Source organism: Gavia stellata, chromosome 2 (assembly GCF_030936135.1).
Source record: "Gavia stellata isolate bGavSte3 chromosome 2, bGavSte3.hap2, whole genome shotgun sequence".
Taxonomy (NCBI): domain Eukaryota; kingdom Metazoa; phylum Chordata; class Aves; order Gaviiformes; family Gaviidae; genus Gavia; species Gavia stellata.
The window spans coordinates 71,296,555-71,317,804 of record NC_082595.1 but is presented as its reverse complement, the minus strand read 5'-3'; the positions used below and the strand labels follow the sequence as shown (position 1 = coordinate 71,317,804).

At 35.1% G+C, this 21,250-nt stretch overlaps 1 protein-coding gene across 10 annotated transcripts in view; it reads right to left on the bottom strand.

Annotated features, from left to right (window-relative positions):
• The window catches only part of MAP3K7 (mitogen-activated protein kinase kinase kinase 7), a 46,461-nt gene that overhangs the window by 16,697 nt on the left and 8,514 nt on the right, over positions 1-21,250 (bottom strand). For 3 of the 10 annotated variants that reach the window (XM_059830518.1, XM_059830526.1, XM_059830534.1), the window contains exons 2-12: positions 17,501-17,611; positions 15,803-15,868; positions 14,826-14,871; positions 14,036-14,174; positions 12,760-12,884; positions 10,293-10,421; positions 8,020-8,150; positions 7,451-7,532; positions 6,131-6,282; positions 5,341-5,500; positions 2,664-2,744 (exon numbers count right to left, since the gene is read on the bottom strand). In XM_059830518.1, coding sequence (XP_059686501.1) covers positions 2,664-2,744; positions 5,341-5,500; positions 6,131-6,282; positions 7,451-7,532; positions 8,020-8,150; positions 10,293-10,421; positions 12,760-12,884; positions 14,036-14,174; positions 14,826-14,871; positions 15,803-15,868; positions 17,501-17,611 — 1,222 coding nt within the window. The remainder of the gene's footprint in view (positions 1-2,663; positions 2,745-5,340; positions 5,501-6,130; positions 6,283-7,450; positions 7,533-8,019; positions 8,151-10,292; positions 10,422-12,759; positions 12,885-14,035; positions 14,175-14,825; positions 14,872-15,802; positions 15,869-17,500; positions 17,612-21,250) is intronic. The other 7 variants (XM_059830561.1, XM_059830568.1, XM_059830582.1 and 4 more) reach the window with 3 other exon arrangements.

Genomic DNA, 21,250 nt, shown 5'->3' with positions numbered 1-21,250 from the left:
TGCCCCGAGGATGGAGACGGGCTGCTCGCCCCACTGACGGACATGCCCACGGAAGTTCAGAGGAGCTGGGTATGTGGCAGAAGTGCTAAGGAACGTAACAGGGTGGGATCGAGATGGGGGTGCCAGTTTGGGGGTCTTGGAAGTATAACTAGAAGGGGAAAAGCATGTTAAGTGGCCTTGTGCTGAAAGAGTAAGGAAAGAAAAGAGGCAAGAAATAGGCCATGTTACGTTGTCTCTAAAAGAATAACTGAGCATGGCACTACTGAGTAACTGCTTTAAGTATACAGATAAATGTAATTAGTTTACTGGGCAGGTGATCACATCCCTGTCACATAACGATTAATCCTTTTTTTTCTGGCCTTGGGATTCTTACAGGAAAGCTGTTCTGACAACCAGAAAACTTCTAATATACAGCCCAGACTTACTTGTAGACAATTTACATCGTTTTTTCGTAATGCCAGTACTGTCTTTTAGCTTAAGTAGTTCTCTCTTCCTAGCCTTTAGCTGCAGATTCATCTATAGAAAATAATTATTCATTTTGCAGCTTCCATTTTGTGCGCTAAAAAAGCCATGCTTTCAGATTCTTCTTTAAAATCTCCATACCATCCTAGTAGCTTTTCCTGCTGTTATTTCAGAGCGCACGTATGTTTCTTCTACGTGGCTGCTCAGAACAGCATGTTGAATTCCTCATTAAACCTCAGCAAGGGCCTTTAAATAGTGTTAGTGCTTCCTTAGCTTTTCTGGAAACGAACCCTAAGATTTCAGTTTTTCACAACTGCATTACATTACTGGCTTTTACTACCTGGGTTTAAGCTGCATGCATCTGCTATGGTCCCATGTCATCTTATTAAAAGAAATTGTTGCTAGTGTATCACCCACAGTGCGTGACCCTGGATTTTACCCTGTTTCTATTTTTTCTTCCCCCAGTCACAACAAAATTCACCCTATGTGATACTCTAATCCTCCTCTTTATGAATTGTTGCTTCTGATAAAGCATTAACAGTGAATTTCATTATCGCTTATTTAAGACTTAAATACCTTAAGAGTAAATGTTGAGAAAATTCATTAATATGCTTGCTCCAATCCTATACCTTCTTTCATTTCTACAGGTTGCTATTTCTCTCCTATCCATGCGAAATTCACCTTGGAATTCCCATCCTGTCAAGTTCAATTAAAATAGTCCAGGTGAAGAATATCTAATTGACTTCCTCTGCCTAAAGTAGTAAAACCAATAGACTGGTACAACCTATTTTGTGAAAATGACACGGCATTTTATTTCACTGACTTTTTAATTATTCTCTAAAAGTTTCAAATTTTCTTGGAAGCCCCAATGCTGTTATGTGCAGACACTGTGCACAGACAAGAGGCACTCAGTTATCTTCTAGAGTTTATTTACCAGGCTCTCATCATGTGTTGATGCTGCAAAACTTGACAGTTCACTTTCTCTTTCCTTGCACTCTCAGGATTTCATTTATGTCATGGCAGGCCAGGACTGTTTGAAAATTACAGTGGAAAGCTACACTAGTAAACTTTCTTGCTGATTTTGTTAGCCTCAATGCCAAATAGGTTTTGTTTTCATGGGTAGTGCTATTGTTCTTTGGAATCTACTTTTTGACATTCTGTATTTTTATATGTAAACTTCAATAAAGTTATTTGAAAGAAACTTCTGTACAAAATTATCTTTTGCATTCAACTTTACAATACCAAACAATGTCAAGAGTTACAAGGAAACTTCCTCAGATGACACAAATTTAGAGTAAGGGGTCCACAGTTTTTAATAGATCTCTAGATTAGCAGTATATACTATTACTTGCATCTTCTGCCTCTGACAAACCATTTTAAAGTGACTTGCATACCACTAATGGTGTACCTATCACAGTTTGGGATTGATTATACTTATTTTTAGGCTTTGAGAAGTATGAAATGAAAGAAAGAAACCCATTTTGATCGCAAAAAAAGGAATGGGAAAGGAAAACGATATGCTGCTAACTAAACGTAGACTTGGGATAAATGAGACTTATTCATTGAAGTCCCAACTGAAATTACCAGCTATGGTGTGTGACATACTGATTTTCTTCCTGTCAGAAGCCTCTCCTAATAATTTTAGTTTACATTAACTTAAACACAATAGAAATACCTCATGCAGACACATTTTAGCTCTAGGAAAGTGTAGTCAAATATAGGAATTACATAGATTAAGTGTTAATTTTTTTAATCATGAGTATCACGTGGATTTGAAGTTCTGTACGTAATGTATATAAGTTTTTTGCTCTACTCATATTTGATTAGATTAAAAATGGGTGCTCAAACACAACAAAGATCAGGGTAAGATAATTACCTAGGCAGGAATTTTTCAACTTAAGTCCATTTTTACCAAATGAGGTATTGTAATAAAAGACTGCATATATCATTTTGCTCTATAAGAAGACTCTTAACATCAAGATCCTTTATCAATAAAAGTAAATTTGAACCAGAAGATTGAATCCTTTACTGATAAGTTTGTACAAAAATATCATACTCCTCTTTACAGAGACATTATGAAAAAAAACTGGAATAATTTCTAGTTCTGTCCTAAAGAGCAACTGGAGCAAGAAGTATTTTTAGCAGTCTGATCATTATTCCGGCATCTTAACCAATTGACCCGTTCACCTGGTCTGCGATACCTGGTATGATGATCTCAGGGACATCCAGAATGTTGCCAAATGAAGCAGTTTTACGATGGCCTCGTTTAGGCTTGGAATAGGCTGAAAAAATACACATATACAATACACATGCAAAACACTAAAATGGCAATAGCAAAATTATTAAATTCCTAATATTGCATTTTTTCATAAACTTGGTTAAACTATAGTTCATGCAAAAATGTGTCATGCAGAATAAACTGCATTGCCTTCCACTCATGCTTACACATAGTAAAGCAACTGTTAAAAAGCAAAAAATGCAGAACTAGCCGTCATTACAACAGTGTGTAATTAGTTATAGTTAGCAACACAAAAGTCAAACACAGAAAGCAGCATGGCAACAAGGAGGGGAAAATCAAATGTAATTATCCAAACAGAGAATAAATAATATTATTTCAGATCACCTGTATATTCAGAATAAATTCTTGATTGCCTGAACTTATGTAAGATTTTCTCTTTAGTGTTAGGTACAAACCATTTTGTAAATGAGATTAATAGTTGGGTACTTCTATTTCTTTAAATCACGTCCTTTTAAAGGAAATCAAATCTCATCCGTCTCTGAAACAATGCTTACTCTTACTACATTTGACAATCATTCCTGCCTTCCATTCCTTCGTCCTATTAGCAAAGATTTTTTGTTTTGCAAACTGGATATCACTACCAACTTTTTAATTTTTGAACGATGTTCAAGAAACATTATATACTTTGGAATAAAATCTGATCATACATTTTTTAGTTTTATTTTACTACTTGTGTAGTTTAAGATAAATAGTTCCCATTTAGAGAAAAGTCTGAATACATCTCCCAACGGTAGAACATTGCAGTATATCCATCTCAAACTTAGTAAGTAATGGTGATGTACATTATGTGCACACTCTCACACTTAATCTAGCAATAGATGGAACAAGAAGATTAAATAATTCTTGACCTGATTTACTTTTAACAACAGCCCAATTCTCACCCAGCCACACAATTTTTTTCAGGTTCATAGCATATTATTTCTGTCACACAGTTAACAAGATTAAAAAACAAAGCAAAACCAATACAGGGCTGTTTCAGCTCTTTTTGAAAAAGTTAAGTGTCAGATGGGTTTGACCTCATTTCTAGTAGTCCACTATTGCCTGAAGTGATTTAATAAAAAATCCAAACTAGTATGTTCAAAATATACTTTTGTTTCAAGAAGAAACCCTACAGTCATAAAAAAAGGAAAATCCTAAGAATATTCTGAAATAGTAATTGCTACTCAGAGCAATGTTCTTAAGGAAGATAAACCAGGAAAATTTAAAACTCACACAAAGGAGGGCCAGGTTATCTCCACTAATGTCAAAAACTTACATTGACTTTAGAGTGTCAGTGACCAAAGTGAGCCCTGACATATTTTAAAATAAAACCAGCATGTTATTATTATCAGGTAAGTACACAGCTGTCTTCTGTGTTAGGAAACCTTTAGAGATATTCAGGGTGAGATGTGCTACACAATTATCCAGTCAAAGACTGACAATACAAAAGACAGATCTTGGAATAAGGCTTTACAATAAGAACATAAAAGTAAAAAGTGTTTAGGGCAAGATAAATATTATTACATGAGTAACTTCAGTATTTAGTAAAACAAGATCCTGGAGTAATCATAATACAATGAAGAACAAAAATGAAATAGTCATGGTTCACAAGAAAGCCAGACAGAATATGATTTCCTTATTAATTACAGCTACTCAATTACCCTAATTTTCAGATTGGTAGAAAAATACTAGAACAGCTAAATAACCCTGAACTAACCAAAGTAATTTTTTAATTATTTAAGTCTATGGTTATATACCATAACAAAAAAGAAGTTTCACATATGAAACTTAAAACCTGAAGTCTGCATAGATTAACAAACAATATCTTTGATGAAGAAAAGAGACAAGAAAGTGTTTGCCAAGTATACACATTTTTATTAGTTCACTCTTCTGGGAAGAATAAAGATTACCTTCACCATAAAATTATATATTTATACTTACACATAAATTCCAATTCACTCAAGGATTCAATGTTTAGACACAACAGTTTATAGTTACCTGAAGCAAACCTGGCAAAACACCTGTAGTTTGTTTTTTTTTTAAAAAAAACCAAAAGATACCAATGCTTTGTTAATCTGATGAATAAAATCTAACTATGTTTCTCTTCCTGAATTCTGTCAAAGTAGATTTTAAAACTTACTTAGGAACCTGCTGAACTTCAAATCCACCTCTTAATTTCAAGATACTATAGGAATAACCTTGAAAGAAATGTTATTTTGGAAGTAATTATGCTAGCAGAGATGGAATAACATTATTTCAGATGCAAAGGAGAAAGTTGTGCATTTGAAATAGGACTGATATTTAGAAGTCTCATAATGATTTTTTAAAAAGGTAAAAGTCTAATTCCACAAAAGTAGTCTCTTCCACAACCTTAAAAGTACCCAATTAAAATACTCAACCATGTTGAGTGTACAACTGCGAATGAAGCCATTTTCCCCCATGATTAATAAAGGACAATAAAGATTATATGAAAAATTAAGGTATTTTCATACAGCTGATGGTGTTAACCTTCTGTAAAACTATGCATGTCGTACATCTTCCTTCCTCCTTTCCTTCCTTCCAATTCCTTAGTCTATCCCCCAAACATCCTTTAATTTTACCTGTGATGGAAGCTATTCTTGCTTCTATTTCAGACATGTCAGCACTCATCCTTTTGGCTTCTCCTGAAACAAGGGCTGACTGTGGTCGTGCACGAACATCTGACAAGCTCTCCACGCTGCTCCCACGAGATGGGGGTAAGCTCAAACGGCCAGGATCACCCTGTTTCAACAGTCACATTTTTAAAAGAAAAAAAATTCTGCAGAAGTCCCTCCATGATATGCACAGTATGTAGGTTAAAATATATTTCTATAAAATGTGTTTCACAAGTGCCAACTTTTAAAATTTATAATTCAATAAATGGTAATAATTTAGCTATTATTAGCATACATGAACCAAGTATCTGCAACTTTCAAAAGAATCTAACTTTATGCAGATAAAAATTGAGCAGAATTAGGCCAATACTGTCACAAGAGAATCTGTATTTTTTCATCCTACTTGAAATAAAACATAGTCTTTTCAAAATTCACATAAACGTTTGATCTTTTCATGTCATACTAATATTTTTGTTCTAAATTAAGGCAGCAATTTTCAAATACAAATTTTTTTTAACCTAATGAATCCCTTTAAATAAAATGAACTATTTTTTGATATTAGAGCCTTCCACAGTTTACCTTTTTGGAATCATTTAGTATTTTTCCATCCCCTTTCATGTTCTTTTCCTATAACTAACTGGCTCCAATTTTGTACTATTTTTGAAAGAAGACACTAATGTTTCGTAGCAGTCAGAACACTTTTGTCCATCTTTGTCCATTTCATTATTACGGTTCAAAATTGCACACATTGGCTTACCGCCTGCTTGGCTGTATTTTTCATTTGCTGCGCCAATTTTGACTCTAAACGTTTAATAGTGTCATTGGTAGAAGCTCCTTGGAATTCACTTGGTTCCATGTTAGCATCACTCTTGTTACTTGTGTTTGTAGAAGTAATGTCCATGAATGAACCTAGAAATCAGTAAGAAGGAAGAACATTTGAGAATTTCCATTAAAAATGCTAAAGTGCATCTCTTCACTTGAGCGTTCTCAGAAGCCTAACTTTGCTTTAAAGCAATGCTTTTGAAAACTTTTAATGAAAGACAGCTGCAAGATTGCAACAGATCCATTAATGTAAAAAGTAAAAGGAGTGAAAAAGACAGAATACATGACTAAATACTATGATGACATTCTGTAGTCAATCTTTTGCTTGCTCTGAAATTGTTGGGGTAGATGTTACATTAACAACACAAACAGCAACCTCATTCACAATTAATGACAAAGTCCATCACTAACCATACAGGAGCACAAATACCTAAAAAATAACAGACGATATATATTCTAAGTTTAAAGTGATAAATCATATCTTAAAACCATGTGCTGAGGGGTGGAGAACAGTTAGTAAAGTCAGTACAATGCTGCAGCTGAAAAGATTTTATAATAAACAGGTCACTAAGTTGCAAAGTAGCCAAGGAAACTTTGTCCAAAATAACAGCAATTTGCTTGGAGATAGAAAACAAACCAACCAAGCAGTGGAAGGTGAAGACACCTAAGATTAAAAACAACTGAAGTGGGAAAACTGTACTCTAAAAAATGAGAAGACCAAATGATCCTTATTTTCTATTATTAGAAGGATTTCTCTGAGTGCAAGATTATCTGAAAGCCTAGCCCACATTTTGTTCCATTCACCTTTCTAGTGATTTCCTTGCACTTAATTTATATTACTGTATTTACTGCATCTTAACATAAAGCAACTGCAAGTTTAAATTGTGGAGATCATAACTGAAAACAGGTGTAGCTTTCAAGAACAGTCAAAAATTTAAAAATGCCAAATCCTAAGCATTACATATAAGTGAAAGAGAATAAAGGAGGAGACCTTAAATCTGGATATTCGGAGACAGCTTTTATTATATGCTTGTTTTCCATTAAAGTTACACTTCAGAAAAACCATTTGGCTGAGAACACTAAATATGATGTGGTATGAGGTCTTAACAAAAAAAAATAGATTCCTGCCAATGCTTAAGATGTTGGAAAAGTTACCTTTCCCAATTTGAGTTCAAAATCAATATAAGAATGTCGTTTATAATCCATCTGCATAATTTCACATTGCTGTTCTTTTCTCTTATTGATACAAGTGTACCTGTACTAGTGGCAGAGTTGCTTTGGCCTTCATCTGAATACTGGCAAGGATACTGCAGAGGTTCATCAGCTCCTGGAAAGTACTGTGAAAAAACAGCAATGATTTGATAAAAACATTAACAATTGATGATTTGATAAAAATTAACAATTGTTTAAAAATAATTTAAATAGTACCTCATAAAATAATAAATAGTACCTCATAAAATAATTTACATTTGTATTTATAAATAAATTTAAAATTTATATTTATAAATTATATATTATGTTTATAATAATTTATTTAGAAGATAAATAAATGCAATTGTTTTTAGTAATACATTAAAATACATCTATGACTATTTTTATTAATGTCCCCAAATCTGTTACGAGTTAGTATACCTCTCCTATAAGGAGAGGAATGATTTCCCTTCTCTACTGTAATAATGATACTTTTTATCAAAATGAGAGAGAAGGAGAGAGAAAACATGCAAGCCCACCTTTAGAGCGTGATAAAAGGCATACCTTTTATAACTCAATTACCCAACTTAATAGGTTAGGAAATGATTAAGATACTAAAATAAATTTTTATACCCGCATCAAATGTGTCATTATTTTAACAATCTCCTCCATGGATGGTCGTTGTGAGGGATCCTTGGACCAACAACGGGTCATTAAACTCTCAATTGGTTTAGGTAAGTTTTTGATCAGTGGTGGTCGAGTACCTATAATTGAAATTAGAAAAACCCCTTAATTTGTTAAACAGTCTATAAGATGACTGACAGCGACTGATCTCTCTCCCGTATTTTGCTAAATAAATACAGGAAAACTTATAGTTAATTGTCGTCTGAAAGAACTGCCCTATACCTAATTTTCTCTCTTACAAACAAAAAACTGACCTAAAAAGTTCCTTTGCACTACATCCAAGTTACAATTACATACAAACAAGTAGAAAGAAAATTAAACTTTTCCTTCAGTAGTGGTTTGAATAAATTCACTGACTGACCAAATACAACATGTTGCAATGGCTAATGAGTATGTTACCACTTTCTGAAGAATTAAGCTCTAGACCAAACTAGGAAGCAAGCAGTAACAGTCTTTAGTTCCTAATGCTGTACTCACAAGAAAAAAAAAGAAAAAAAAAGGAAAAAAGTATTTTGGGGGGCTGATTTTATTCTTAAGAATTTCCTGAAAAATTATTAAGCCCTGGAAGTACCAATTTCAGGTGACTTTTTCATGGCCTATACACATTTTCAATTACATATTTTACTTCAAGTGCTGTATAACTATTCAGCTAGTTTTTGGTTCGAGTTTCTACTCTTTTTACTCTTTCAACAATGAGTACAATTAATGGACATCCAGTTGTGTTTAATACATGAGATGTAGTGACATTTTGCATAGAAAACAGCAAGTATTTAAAAAAGTATTAACTGTAACAAGTAATACATGAAGTAAGAGTGCTGCAATGGTTTCAAGTGAGATGTGCACTAACCCTTCCTAAGAAGGAAAAGAAGGAAAAAAATACCATAGAAAAAGAAAAAACCATAAGTTTTTAAAGCAAAAGTAGGGACAGATAGGGAATTTGTCTTCCCCTAAAGGACACTCCCGTACTTTACCGAGACTTTCTGATTTATGACTATTACATTTACACTTACTTTTACAGTTAATGCTTTTATGCAAGGCAGTCATCACTCCTAATCTCAATGACTCATGTTCTTGAAAAACTGAAATGGAGAATCTCTTTCTTTATTCAAAAATGCCATTTGCAAACATCTATCTTTGTGCATTATTATGACTATAATGCTCATCCATCCTATCACTGTCTGCCCCTTTCTCTTCTTCATCAGATAGGATGCCTGTGCTCACCTTAAGCTTCTATCATTTAGTACTGAAGCAATGACACTCAGGCAGAGTACCGGCCTTCATTGCTTGTTTGTTAATTACATCTTCCAAACAAGTTCGTGCTTTCTTTGATGTTGTCTTTCACAAACGGCAGAAACTGTTTGCAGACATTCACTGAACTACTTCACTATCATTACTTTATTCTTCTTAAAATTCTGCTTTGCCATGGTACCTAAAAACACACTGTTAAAAGAGTTACACCACTAGCATGAAGATACTACAGTCTATTATTCCGACCAATGTTGTACCACTGCTTTCTTTTGTCCATTTGAATTCAGCCATTGTCTCCTGTTTATATTCTAAGCTCCTGAGAACCCTTCTGTATAGTACCTAGCACAGTAGAGTCCTGCTCCATGACTACAGGTACCTAGATATAAAGGTAAAACAATTCAAACAGCAGAACAAAAAAACAAAACAAAAAAAACTAAACTAAATGAAAAACAAAGTAACATTTTTAATGCCTAATGGTCCTGCAGGAGTTTGACAGTTTCTAGCATTTCTAAAGACAGGTCAAGTTACTTAAACTCACACGTTTACTGTAGATGCCCAATTAAAAAAAAAACAAACAAAACACCCAAAACCCCCACAAACAAAACCAAACCAATTTGTCTAGTAAAATCGGCATTCATCCAGACAGAGGGTTGCGGGGTTTTTTGTGGCACAAGATTCAGATCAGTTTTAAAATGGAGTGTCGTAACAAAAAGAACATGGCTCGTTTCCCTTGTTTGTTCACACGCTAGTTACATATAGCAGGAAATGCAAGCACTGTAACAACAAAATAACACAAAACCCACACTGACACAAAAGTGGCAGTGTCTAACTATTAAGTCTTTATGACAAAAATGCATATTTAATGAAGTATAAAATGGAAAAACTAGCAATTTAAAGCTGCGCAGTTAAGAGTGTTTAGCAAATTTGTAGGTCAAATACACAACTTCAAATGCAATGAAGTATTTTCAACTCACCATTGTGAACTGCCCACATTATGCGGAAAGCTGGACCACCAATCTCATCAAAAGGTTTCCTACGGGTGATTACCTCCCAGAGAATAATACCCCAACTGAAAACATCACATTTTTCACTGTAATTGCTACCTGGAAGAAAGCCATCAATATAATTTGTCTCTTTTCTATATAACACATTAAAAAGAAGTACAGTTTGAGCTGATAAATAGCTCTACATGCTTCCTTTCACTTCACATTTGTTTTGCTGAGAAAGAACAGTTTTCTAAAGCTAGCTGATTCACACTAACTTAAGTCTGAAATCATTTGACAGTAGGATTGTTAAGAATGCCTCTCTCTGGAAATCAATCCTTTTCACTTGGAGTCATCCTGAAATGATAAAACACGTCAGTTTTCTTATATAATATAAACCACAATTTATTAAGTTTCAAAGATCTCTTGCATTCAGGATTTAACTGACCATGCTTGCTTCCTCTAAATATTCTTCTTCAACTCACCAAGGTAGGATATAGACACAGTCATTCCTTGATTTATCCAATTATCCCAAAGCAATTTTTAAATAGTTTCTTCTAAAGGGAGTTCTGAGATTAGAGCACTTGCTCTCTTTCACTTTATCCTGGTCTAAATGATATTGTTTTCATTTAGATTGTTTGATCTGTACAAGGCTTTAGGTGCCCATATTTAAAATGGGGGGAAAATCTTACTATTAGGGCAATTACTTCAGTGAGCACTCTGCCATCTACAACAGATATTTCCTATGCCTTTACTGTTCTCATCTAAAAACATTAGTACTAGAACAGTACTAAAATAATACTAGCATTTATTCCATTGTTGAATTCTGATGCAGTAGCATAAGCAAACAATTTTTTAACAATTTTGATGTGATAATTTTAGTAGTTTAATGACTGTTTCAAGAGTAACTTGATATGCTGCATCATAGAAGCTACTGCTTTCTTTCCTTGATACTTGTATAAAGGTTTGTGTCATTATCAGTAAATGCTTTCAGATAAAAGCACATAAAACCAACTGTAAACTGAAGGCTTTTCCTGCTGTCCAACAATAAATTTGCAATACAAGATTTCTTTGTTCTGCCTTGCTGAATTCATATACCAGAGGAATTAAGAAATGCACTGTAAAATCCTACTACAATATACTTATTTCAAAATCTGGTTTAGATTAAGATTTTTCACTCAAAAAAATCTAGCTTTAACACAGATTGTCTGATTGATTATTTCTAAAAGAAAAAATATCTCGTTTATACAATTTCATTTAATAGTAAACAAAGGTTAAGAAAAGAAGCATTCCTAGCTAGAGTTAAAGAAGTAGAGTAGCTGTCTCAACATAAAGTGACATAATGGAAAATTTTTAGGCTCCAGAATGAAACAGATCACCCTTGGGTGGGTACTCTAAGCAATATGCGGGAGAAAAAGGTACTTTCAAAACAAAAGCTTTGAAGGTGGTGTTCAGGAGGAAACACTTCCTAAAAACATATATGGACATATATAATTTGCTGCTTCTCTGTGGAATAAGGACAGTAAAAGAAAAGAGGCCACTTGGATCCAGGATCTGGGAAACACTGCTGCACAGAGGCACTTGCCAAATACATCAAAACCAGTTCGCTTGCTAAAGCAGGAAGATGACTTCTCCAGACCACTCTGCTAATCGCAACGATAATTTAAGATACTGACTGGCTGAAAGGTGTTTAATTTGCAATGTAATATTGACTGGATTATTTCTCTGATAATCATGCAGCAATTATACCTACCTAATTATCAAGTGTCATCAGTCTTCCCTAGCTACACTTAGCAAGAAATGGCTTGTTTTCCTACTTAACTAAATTAACTGTTAATAACAAGTTCCTCAGTGTGTAGGGAAGAGGAAGTGTATCAAATCTCTAGATTAAACAAAAAACAGACGAAGATGGAGTTACAAGAAAGCGGGGGATTGAAAATGAAGGCAATTATGTTCAATTTAGAGACACTAACAGGGAAATTCTAAAGATAAAAGCTGATCGGAATAGGGAGTGAAAGTAATGACAATGTATTTAAATGTCAGAAGAGTTTGAAATGACTTAAGAATCTCAGAAACAGCACACTCCTGGGGAAATAGCCCTCTGGCTGTGTTTTACTTGCTTATAAAACAGCAGCTGTCTAAAGGTACTTCTTATCTAAATCTCAGCAATGACACAAATAATGGTTCCACATCTTCATGTAATTAACTAATACTAACATGAGAATCAACTCAGTGCTGCTCTTCGAAACTCTGCATAATTATTTGGCAATATACAATCACACAGATTTTTAAATAAACGTTAGACTTCTGCCAAGACTCTTTCAGTTGTCACCTCAAACTTTAATACACTGATTGAAATAAAGTGAGATTATATGATGCTATTTTTCCTATACGAAATTCATTCACAGTTGCACCCCTAGAAAGAACACATCATATTGACACTGTAAATTATTGTTACCTTCAAAAACTTCAGGTGCCATCCAAGCAGCACTTCCCTTATTGTTGGTCATATGTGTTTGAATATCACAGGCTGTACCAAAATCACAGATTTTTAGAACTGTTCCCCCAGCTACCAAGAGCAAACTGTCAAAGAAGAAACCACAAATTCACATTGTAGGATGAAATAGTCTGGTAATAAACCACTGAGTTTTTTATCCCAACAACTATCATTCTAATATAGTTGAATGTCTAAGGCTTTGCTTCTCAGTGCTTTATATTTATATTTTGAGAAATAAGCAAGGTCACTTGTGCCTAATCTGAACATAGGAAATATTTTAAAACAATCAAATATATATTGTAATTTATTAATATTTCTACATGCTAGATTTTAAATAAATATCTTTAGCCATAGTAAACCACTAAGCATATATTGACAAAATTAGTCTTTCAGATGCCAGAGGCTGAAAAACAAGTGCTGTAACAATTTTACCAAAAGAACAATCAAGACTTCCATTAATGTCAGTCAACGTAGCTATTTATTTAAATGAAAGCACTCCAAGTTACATCTTAACAGCTCTCTAAATCAAAACTGAGGATACAAGAAAGAATTCAAGATTTAAAGTGTGGCTTCACGTTTTAATTTTATCCGGCAATAACTGCAGGCTACCACCAAAAGGGGGTGAGATCCTGCTGATCCCCAAATCTCTGTTTCCACCTGATCTGTGGAGCCAGATCTGAAGCTGTAAAATTAGTCAGATCAACAAACTGACTGGGCATAGAACTATTAATTTTTGCTTCAGTGGAAAGTGATAGGAGATTCTGGCAGGGGTAGCTGAACAGGCAGAAGGAGGGGATAAAGGAGGATAGCCATGTGGGGAGAGAGCTCTAATATATCAGATTAAACATGACGTTAAAAACAAGCAACCAAACAACCCCCCCAGCTAACATTCTCTTGTTGAACACCACAACCCACTGTAAAACTGGGCCATTTTAAATGCCTATGATTAGGAGCCCTATCCCTATCAAAATCCTCTTCCATGATGCAGGGCTGGAGCAGGATGTTTTTACAGTTTAACAGAAAGTAACTGAGTACAGTTCATTTCCTGTACCGTGCACCATCATTCTGTAACTGAAGTTTCAAATGCACAGCTTTCATTTAGAATATAGCACATCCAATGAAGTTAGTATCAGTTAAAGGTATTTCTTTCAAATGCAATTTTATATTATAAATGATTATTATAAATGATTTTAACTTCCAATTGTAAGAAAGTACAAAATACGAGCCATAAACCTACTTCGGTGGTTTCAGGTCTCTGTGGATTAAAGCCTTTGGTTTCATACTGTGGAGATACGCCACTCCTTGGGAACACTGTAAACACCAACTCATGGCATGTGCAGCAGTATAATGAGGCAGAGGTTCAGCACCATGCAGCACTGCAAAACAAAGGCACAAACTAAAAAGAACTTTATTGCATATTACAACAGATACAACAGGGTTAACAACATACCAGTCAGAAAGCTCTATGGAATCTAAGCAATTATCAATGCAACTGAAAATGTCCTTCTGCAGACTGCTAAAATAATGGAAATGTAAAAATATTTTCCATTTTTTAGTATGTTTTTCATAATTTTTTATGTTAAAAGTCAATATGAAAGGTGTTGCTTGTTCTCAGCTATCCCTGGTAGTCTACGTTAAACAAATGCTCAGGGAATTTACAGGTTAAGGAAGAATCTTTCCAGATTCCCCTGGAAAACCTTAAATGACTTGTATAAAATATAACAAACTGATACAAAGAAACAAACCAGAGGACTGAAAAGTATTTTTTAAAAGCACACTCCTTTCTCCTTAAAATTATTTTAAGAATTTCAAAGAACCACAGAATAGCTGGGGTTGGAAGGGACCTCTGGAAGTCCACCAAGCAGGGTCAAGCAGGCTACCCAGAGGCCCAGGACTGTGTTCAGGTGGCTTCTGAGTATCTCCAAGGATGGAGACATATGTATGAAACAACTTTATATTTTAGATCATGTTTGCCCTAATGCTAGCACTTCAGCTCCAGGAAGACACTATGTTGAAATGATACTCACCATTGTACAGAGAACCTCCTTCAGCATACTCCATAACAAGACACACCTTTGGAGGGGGAGGAGACAAAAAATAGGGAAGTTTTAAATGTAGGGGTGGAAAACAGCTTTTGTAAACTGAAAGTCAAGTTCTTTGAGAGGAACTGCAAAGTCTCCATACCTAAGCTAATGGAAAATTTATCTATGAGGTAAAGAGTCAGTTTTAATCGTACATATTTACGTATAAGAAACAAATCAGTTATACGCTTAGTTCCTGCTATAAGTTAGGAAAGAAGAGAATGACACCCCCCCCCACACCCCCACCCCCACCCCCCAATCTTGAAAAGGAAATGCTGTCTTCAAACTGCAAGTCATTTGCCTTCACTTTTTTTTTGGTTGCTTACAAAAAAATTTAAATACCATGTCGCAAGAATTTCACTAAGGAAAAAGGGATGCAGCATTATTTTAACCAATTAAATAGCCCACACTAGAATTAGCTAAGGATACATCTGTCCTGTCACAGTACTTGCTTTTCTGCTTTAAGAATTTGTAGGACTGTTTGCAGCTGTGGCAGAAAGCAAGCAAATCCTGAAAATTGCATATATGAGAATAGGAACTGATTTACAAGCTATGAATTACGTGTTGCTAATGTATTTTCTTTTTTGTATTGCTGATTTGCAATTAATAGGACTGTAGATATGAATGACACTACATATGTAATACACCAGACGTGGTTCTGACAAACTGAAGTATAATCGGTGTTTAGAAACAGCATTTGGGGTTTTCTTGAAATAATTTATTTCTCATAGCAGGGGTAAGAAAAAACAAAACCCTGAAAATATCAACCAATCTACATATCTGTGTATTTCCTTATTATGGCTAAACCATACAAAATATATATAAACCATACGGTTTTGTATATAAAATACACATTTTGTGCATCGATGCTTGCATATGTTAAGCTAGTCACCTTCTGTCATACTGACAAAGCTATAACTTACCGGGTTTAGACAGGCTCCATATAACTTGACAATATTGGGATGGTTTACTCGTGACAGTTGTCGAAGCTGCAATACAAATCACACTTCATTTCAAACCATGGAAAAAAAAGGCTAATGCTTTATTTTCACATCTATAATTCATACACCACAACAGCAATTACAGTTTTATATATCTGCATAACCCTACATGGTGATTTTAGGAATTACAAGACTGAATATCCCTGTTTGCATTTTAATTTATGTAATTAGGTTTGTGTCTAACTGGAACTGTATTTAAAAGAAATTTTAAAGAAATTAAATTTAAAGAAAGTACTTTTTCCATGGTGTGGTAAAATCACTCAAGCCATAAACACTGTGCAACTATGACCTCTGTAGGTTCGGTGCTCTTCCGGGAGCCTCCAATTTTGGAATCGCGATTGTTTATGAAGTGAGACGATGTAAATCATATTGGCTTTATTGACAACACAGGAAATTACTGTTCCTAATTAAAAAAAAAAAAAAAAAGAAACCAAACCCACAACCCTATAAAATAAGCCAGCCAGTTTAATATTAATGTGACATAGTTCCAAGAACCTACTGCTGCTTGTACTAATTGACAATCAGGCTATTCTGCACTGAATTTTTCTTTACCAGTAGGTAGTAGAAAAGAAGGAAAAAAGAAGGTTTTTTCCCCTTTACACAGACTTCTGGGGCTGCTTATGCTGTTCATCGTCTAAGGAGCTAATGTTACTTTTTTCTGTACGCTTCAGCAGTTCTAATAAACCAGAACGGAGTATCACAACTGATGCTTGCACTGTGTAGGGCTTCCTGAATCCCAGTAATTACTGAAGTATTTCTGGGCTTACCTTCTCAGATCTCTTTTGAACACAAAAATGTTAAGAGACTGGTCTGATCTATTCAGTATTAAATTAGACTCAGATTAATAACATTAATTCCATGGTAATGACAACATATAAATATTTACACAGAAAGGCCTATTACAAATATGCTTCCTTTAACACTTCAGTTTCCAAAATTAAGAGATTTATTTTTAAGATATTTTGTGTATCTTGAACATCCTAGATTCTTACTGACTAAATACTAAGCAGCACATCACAATATATCTCATTTAAATTACATGGCTAACTTTTGATTCTAGAAAATGTTACATATCTTGCGAAGTTTATTGGTATATCTGAGCTACTCAAGATCTTTATGAAGAAGTAGACATTGAATGGAAAGAGTGATTGCCCTTAAATGAGTTACATGTGTTAGTAAACTTGTATGTAAGAAAAAAATAATGAAATTATTAGAACTGCTGAAAAAACTAAGAAACAGTTTCAAGTATGGACCTGATTGTATGAAGAACCCACGCTCCAGCCCCTGGAAGCGTTAATCAGCTCCAGGATTTGGGTGGGTATTTCAGCTGCACCGTGACTCCGCACTGGGACAGAATCCAGGAACTGGTGTTTCCCTGACGTGTGTGCCCTCCTCTGTCCCCCCTTGCCTTCCAGTTTTTACGGCAAGCGAACTAAAGGAGCTGCAACGTGCTCTCACAGCTGTCCTATTCTGCATGACAATGGGTTCAGGCCTGTACTGGGTACCACAGGCTGCATTTACCTTGTAATACAGACATAGCTTTTAGTACACTACCTACACCCATGAATTTGAGAAAACAAGCTCTACCAAACCCCATGTTTTCCAGCAAACTTACTGTACCTCTACAATGAAGGCTTTTCTTTCAGATTCACTTTCTATTTGTTTAATAGCTACATCTTTAGCTCGCCATTTTGCCTTGCAGACCACACCAAAGGCTCCTCTTCCAACAACCTAGGAGAAGATAATACGAAACACTTGAGTTAAAACTTGAAATAGTTTCATTTGCTGTGCAGGACTTCAGAAACAGAAGAGAAATTTATCTTAGAAAACAGAAGACACACAGAATCGTGTTTTGCAGCAGCAATTTAATATTATGCCATCAAAGCATAACTGGAGCTTAGCTAAACTTCCTCCAGAGATCATTTACAGAAGAAATAGGAAAACACACATACAAAACATTTTATTATTAACATGCAGTAACAGTATTTCAGAAAAACATGATCTTAATTATTTCAAAAGAGATCTGTTCAGAATAAAATTAGGGGAATGATGGCAAATTTATTTTTATAATTTGACCAGTGAAATTATATTTATCTGCCATATTAATTTATGCTTGCTAGTAATAGGAATTCAAAATTCTAAAATTTAAATGCATGTGCAAACAATTGCACAAGACTATGCTGAAGTCTGGATGAGGTGTTCAATGTTCAAAATTATCCTTCCATTTTCTCACAGATGCCTCAACAGTGTAAGAACAGTAAATTCTCCTAAGAGTCCTTCAAATAAGCACAGTATCTGTATAAACTATGCTTTCTCTATTTATGTTGATGTCTGCTTTCTAGTTTATTTGGAATTATCATTGCCTAAAAATATATAAAACCAGACAAGAGTCATAACTCTTTACAGTAACTTCACAGAAGCAATAGTAGCAGCTTCTGCATACTATATTATTCAAGAATCATTTAACGTTTGCTGGGAATAAGCTCTAACACCACCACTATTTGGAGTAGCTCTTTGAAACCAAGCACGAAAATGAAAGCAGGATGGAGAGAAGTGTCCTTTTACTATGAGGTCACTTTCAGTTACTAGTGAGTTACAAACTATGGTAAATTGCAATTTCACTTCTTTTAATTGTGTTCTTCAGGGGAAAAATGACAACATACAGAAATAACAACAAAACATGCATATGCAATGTAAAGTTGAAACTAGAGTGTCACCAAAACAGTGACTCTAGCTGCTACAGGAAAGCACAGACAAGCAAGTTGTTACACATATGCCCAAAAGAAAGGTGGAGAGAAGGAGGAAATGGAAGGCACACAAAGGCACATAAGAAGCTAAGGGGTAAGAGCTCCTCCAACTCAAAAAAAAGCAAGGCAGGGCAGATGAGAAGGATGGGGGGGGGAAGAAATGGACAAGGGGCTAGGTGGGCTGCTCTCGGATTCTGTATTTGGCCCTAGCAGCCTTTCTTCACTGTTGGTTTTAAACAGCATTCTGTGCTCGTGTTCCTAGTCCTTGATTTCAAGTAATTTCATATGTATCCTGAGGAACAAAACAGACACTTCCAATAAAATAAACACTTTTTTGGGAGGCGAACGAGAAAAGAAGGGAAAGGAAGGGGAGTAGGGAGCGGGTGGAGTGGAAGCATTTACAAATGTGATTACCACAGCAGTTTATTATGACAAAATTTAATTTTACTTTCTTCCTTAAATGGGTAATGCACATACACAAATATTATTTTGGATGGGAAAACACACTTCCCAAAATTACAAAGCTCTTCACTAGAAAGTTGTAGTGATTTATGAATTTATCCAATAAAAAAGGAAGAATATTCTGTGGGGGGGGGGGGTGGGGGGAGGAAGGGAAGAATATTCAAGATTAAAATATAGAGATGCAACATAATTAAAGCACGCACAAAATGTTCAAATGTAATATTCATCCACATTATAAACAGTACACTGATTCTTATAGGTTCACTAGTGAATTCACTCCTTAACAGGATGGTTTCTTAAAAGAAAAGTGTAATTTGTAGGAGATCAGTGAATACCTACACATTCCCAATGCTCAAACAATGCAAACTGCCTGCTGTCTGAATGCTCATCCTTTGAGGAAATAACATTCAATAATTTTACCTCTTTTTTTGAGATGCCGCCCAATATAGTAATAATTCAGAACATAAGTTAAGGGTGCTGATCCAGAGAAGGTAACTCGGTAGCCAGGAATGTACAAGCACCAGACTGTACTTGTCAAGGCTCCATGTCAAAGCAAACTATCATGTATGCAAACCATGCTTGGATTAGGTTCTCGCTACATGCTTTCCTAATAAATAAATAATTAGTGAAGCTGATTTCCCCTGAGAACGGGGTAGTTAAGGCTGCAGGTGCATAGCTCATGACCTGCTAAACTTTCATGCTGAATATGAGAAAGTCTGCAATCCAGGGCCCAATTTGAAGAGGGGAAAAATATAAATGAAAAAAATAATCAAGATTTTGCATTAAGAAAGATGAGAAAAGGGAAAGTATGCTCAATATTTTTGTAAGGTTACATATGGATATGAGAGACGGCTGCCCAGGAATGGTGATTGATGGCATTCTCCTCTTCTGGTTTCCTTATATACACACAAAAAGTATTTTTCTCGTTTACATTACAGCACACACTTAGCCTTCCAGGATCTCCTGGCTTCTCACCCTCCACAACAGTGGTTCATAGACCGAGTCTACCACAAGACATCCACAGCAAATCCACAGAACATGCCCCATTCTGCCCCATGTAAAAAGGGACCTGTTGATTGTAACCTCCTTCCCTGGCTACAAGTATGAGGCCTTGACTCTTCTCTTGATATAAAACACACACCAGCTATTTTCTTGCAGCCCAAAACTGAGATTGGAAACACCAACCCATCTGAATGATAGTCAAGCAGCCTATGAAAACAGTACGTATAAATAAATTGGAAACAGTGAGTCACCTGAAGGCCTAAAAGTCCACACCTCACACAGCACGTGACCAGACCTACAGTTTAAGAAAAATCTCATCAGTCTGCATGTCTGACACAAGTCTGCATTTCACAGAAGTGCTGATTTACTGAGCACATGGCCACTGTGCAAGCACATGTAACTCAGATAGCAGCCTGCTCGCACCTGAGAAGTACTAAGGACAGACAGTTAATGAGAGTAGGATGCCACAGAACAACTCAGGCAGGACAAACTGCACTGGCAGCAGCAATTCAAGGTCTGCTGCTCCCCTACGATATGGAAGAATCCAAACTGGTCAAGTAATTGGGAAGAACTCTTCCCTCCACTTAGGGAAAAGGAGGTGTATGCATAATGATTTCTCCTAGCTGGATACAACTGGCCTTATGGCACAAGGCTGAGTGAGACTCCTTTCAGAAGGCTCCTTTTCTCACATTCATTCACTGTTTTTGACTACAGCTCTGTTACATTTAATTCAGTGACATGGAAAAAACCTGCTATTTGAAAACAATGCATATACACCAGCTAAAAGTGTGGTCACAGATACATCTGATAAAATTTAATGAAGCAATTTGTCTTTTTTTTTTTTTTTTTTTTTTTTTCACTTAGCCTGAATCATTTACAACAGTTTATGATGGATCAGGCTTACTTTTTTTGGCTAGTCATATCTTTCCTTGCTGAAAATACTTGTATATGTCCATATGTACAAATGTATTATATCTATTACGGATATAATTTTAAATATTATGACTATATAATATACACCACATATATTTTTATATATTAAATATATTTATTTTCACATGTATATAAAAATAAATTTACATGTATAACAAAAAAAAAGAAAGCCTAAGTATGTTCTTTTGTTTGATTCCACGTGGTCAAATTCAGCCCATAAGCCAAT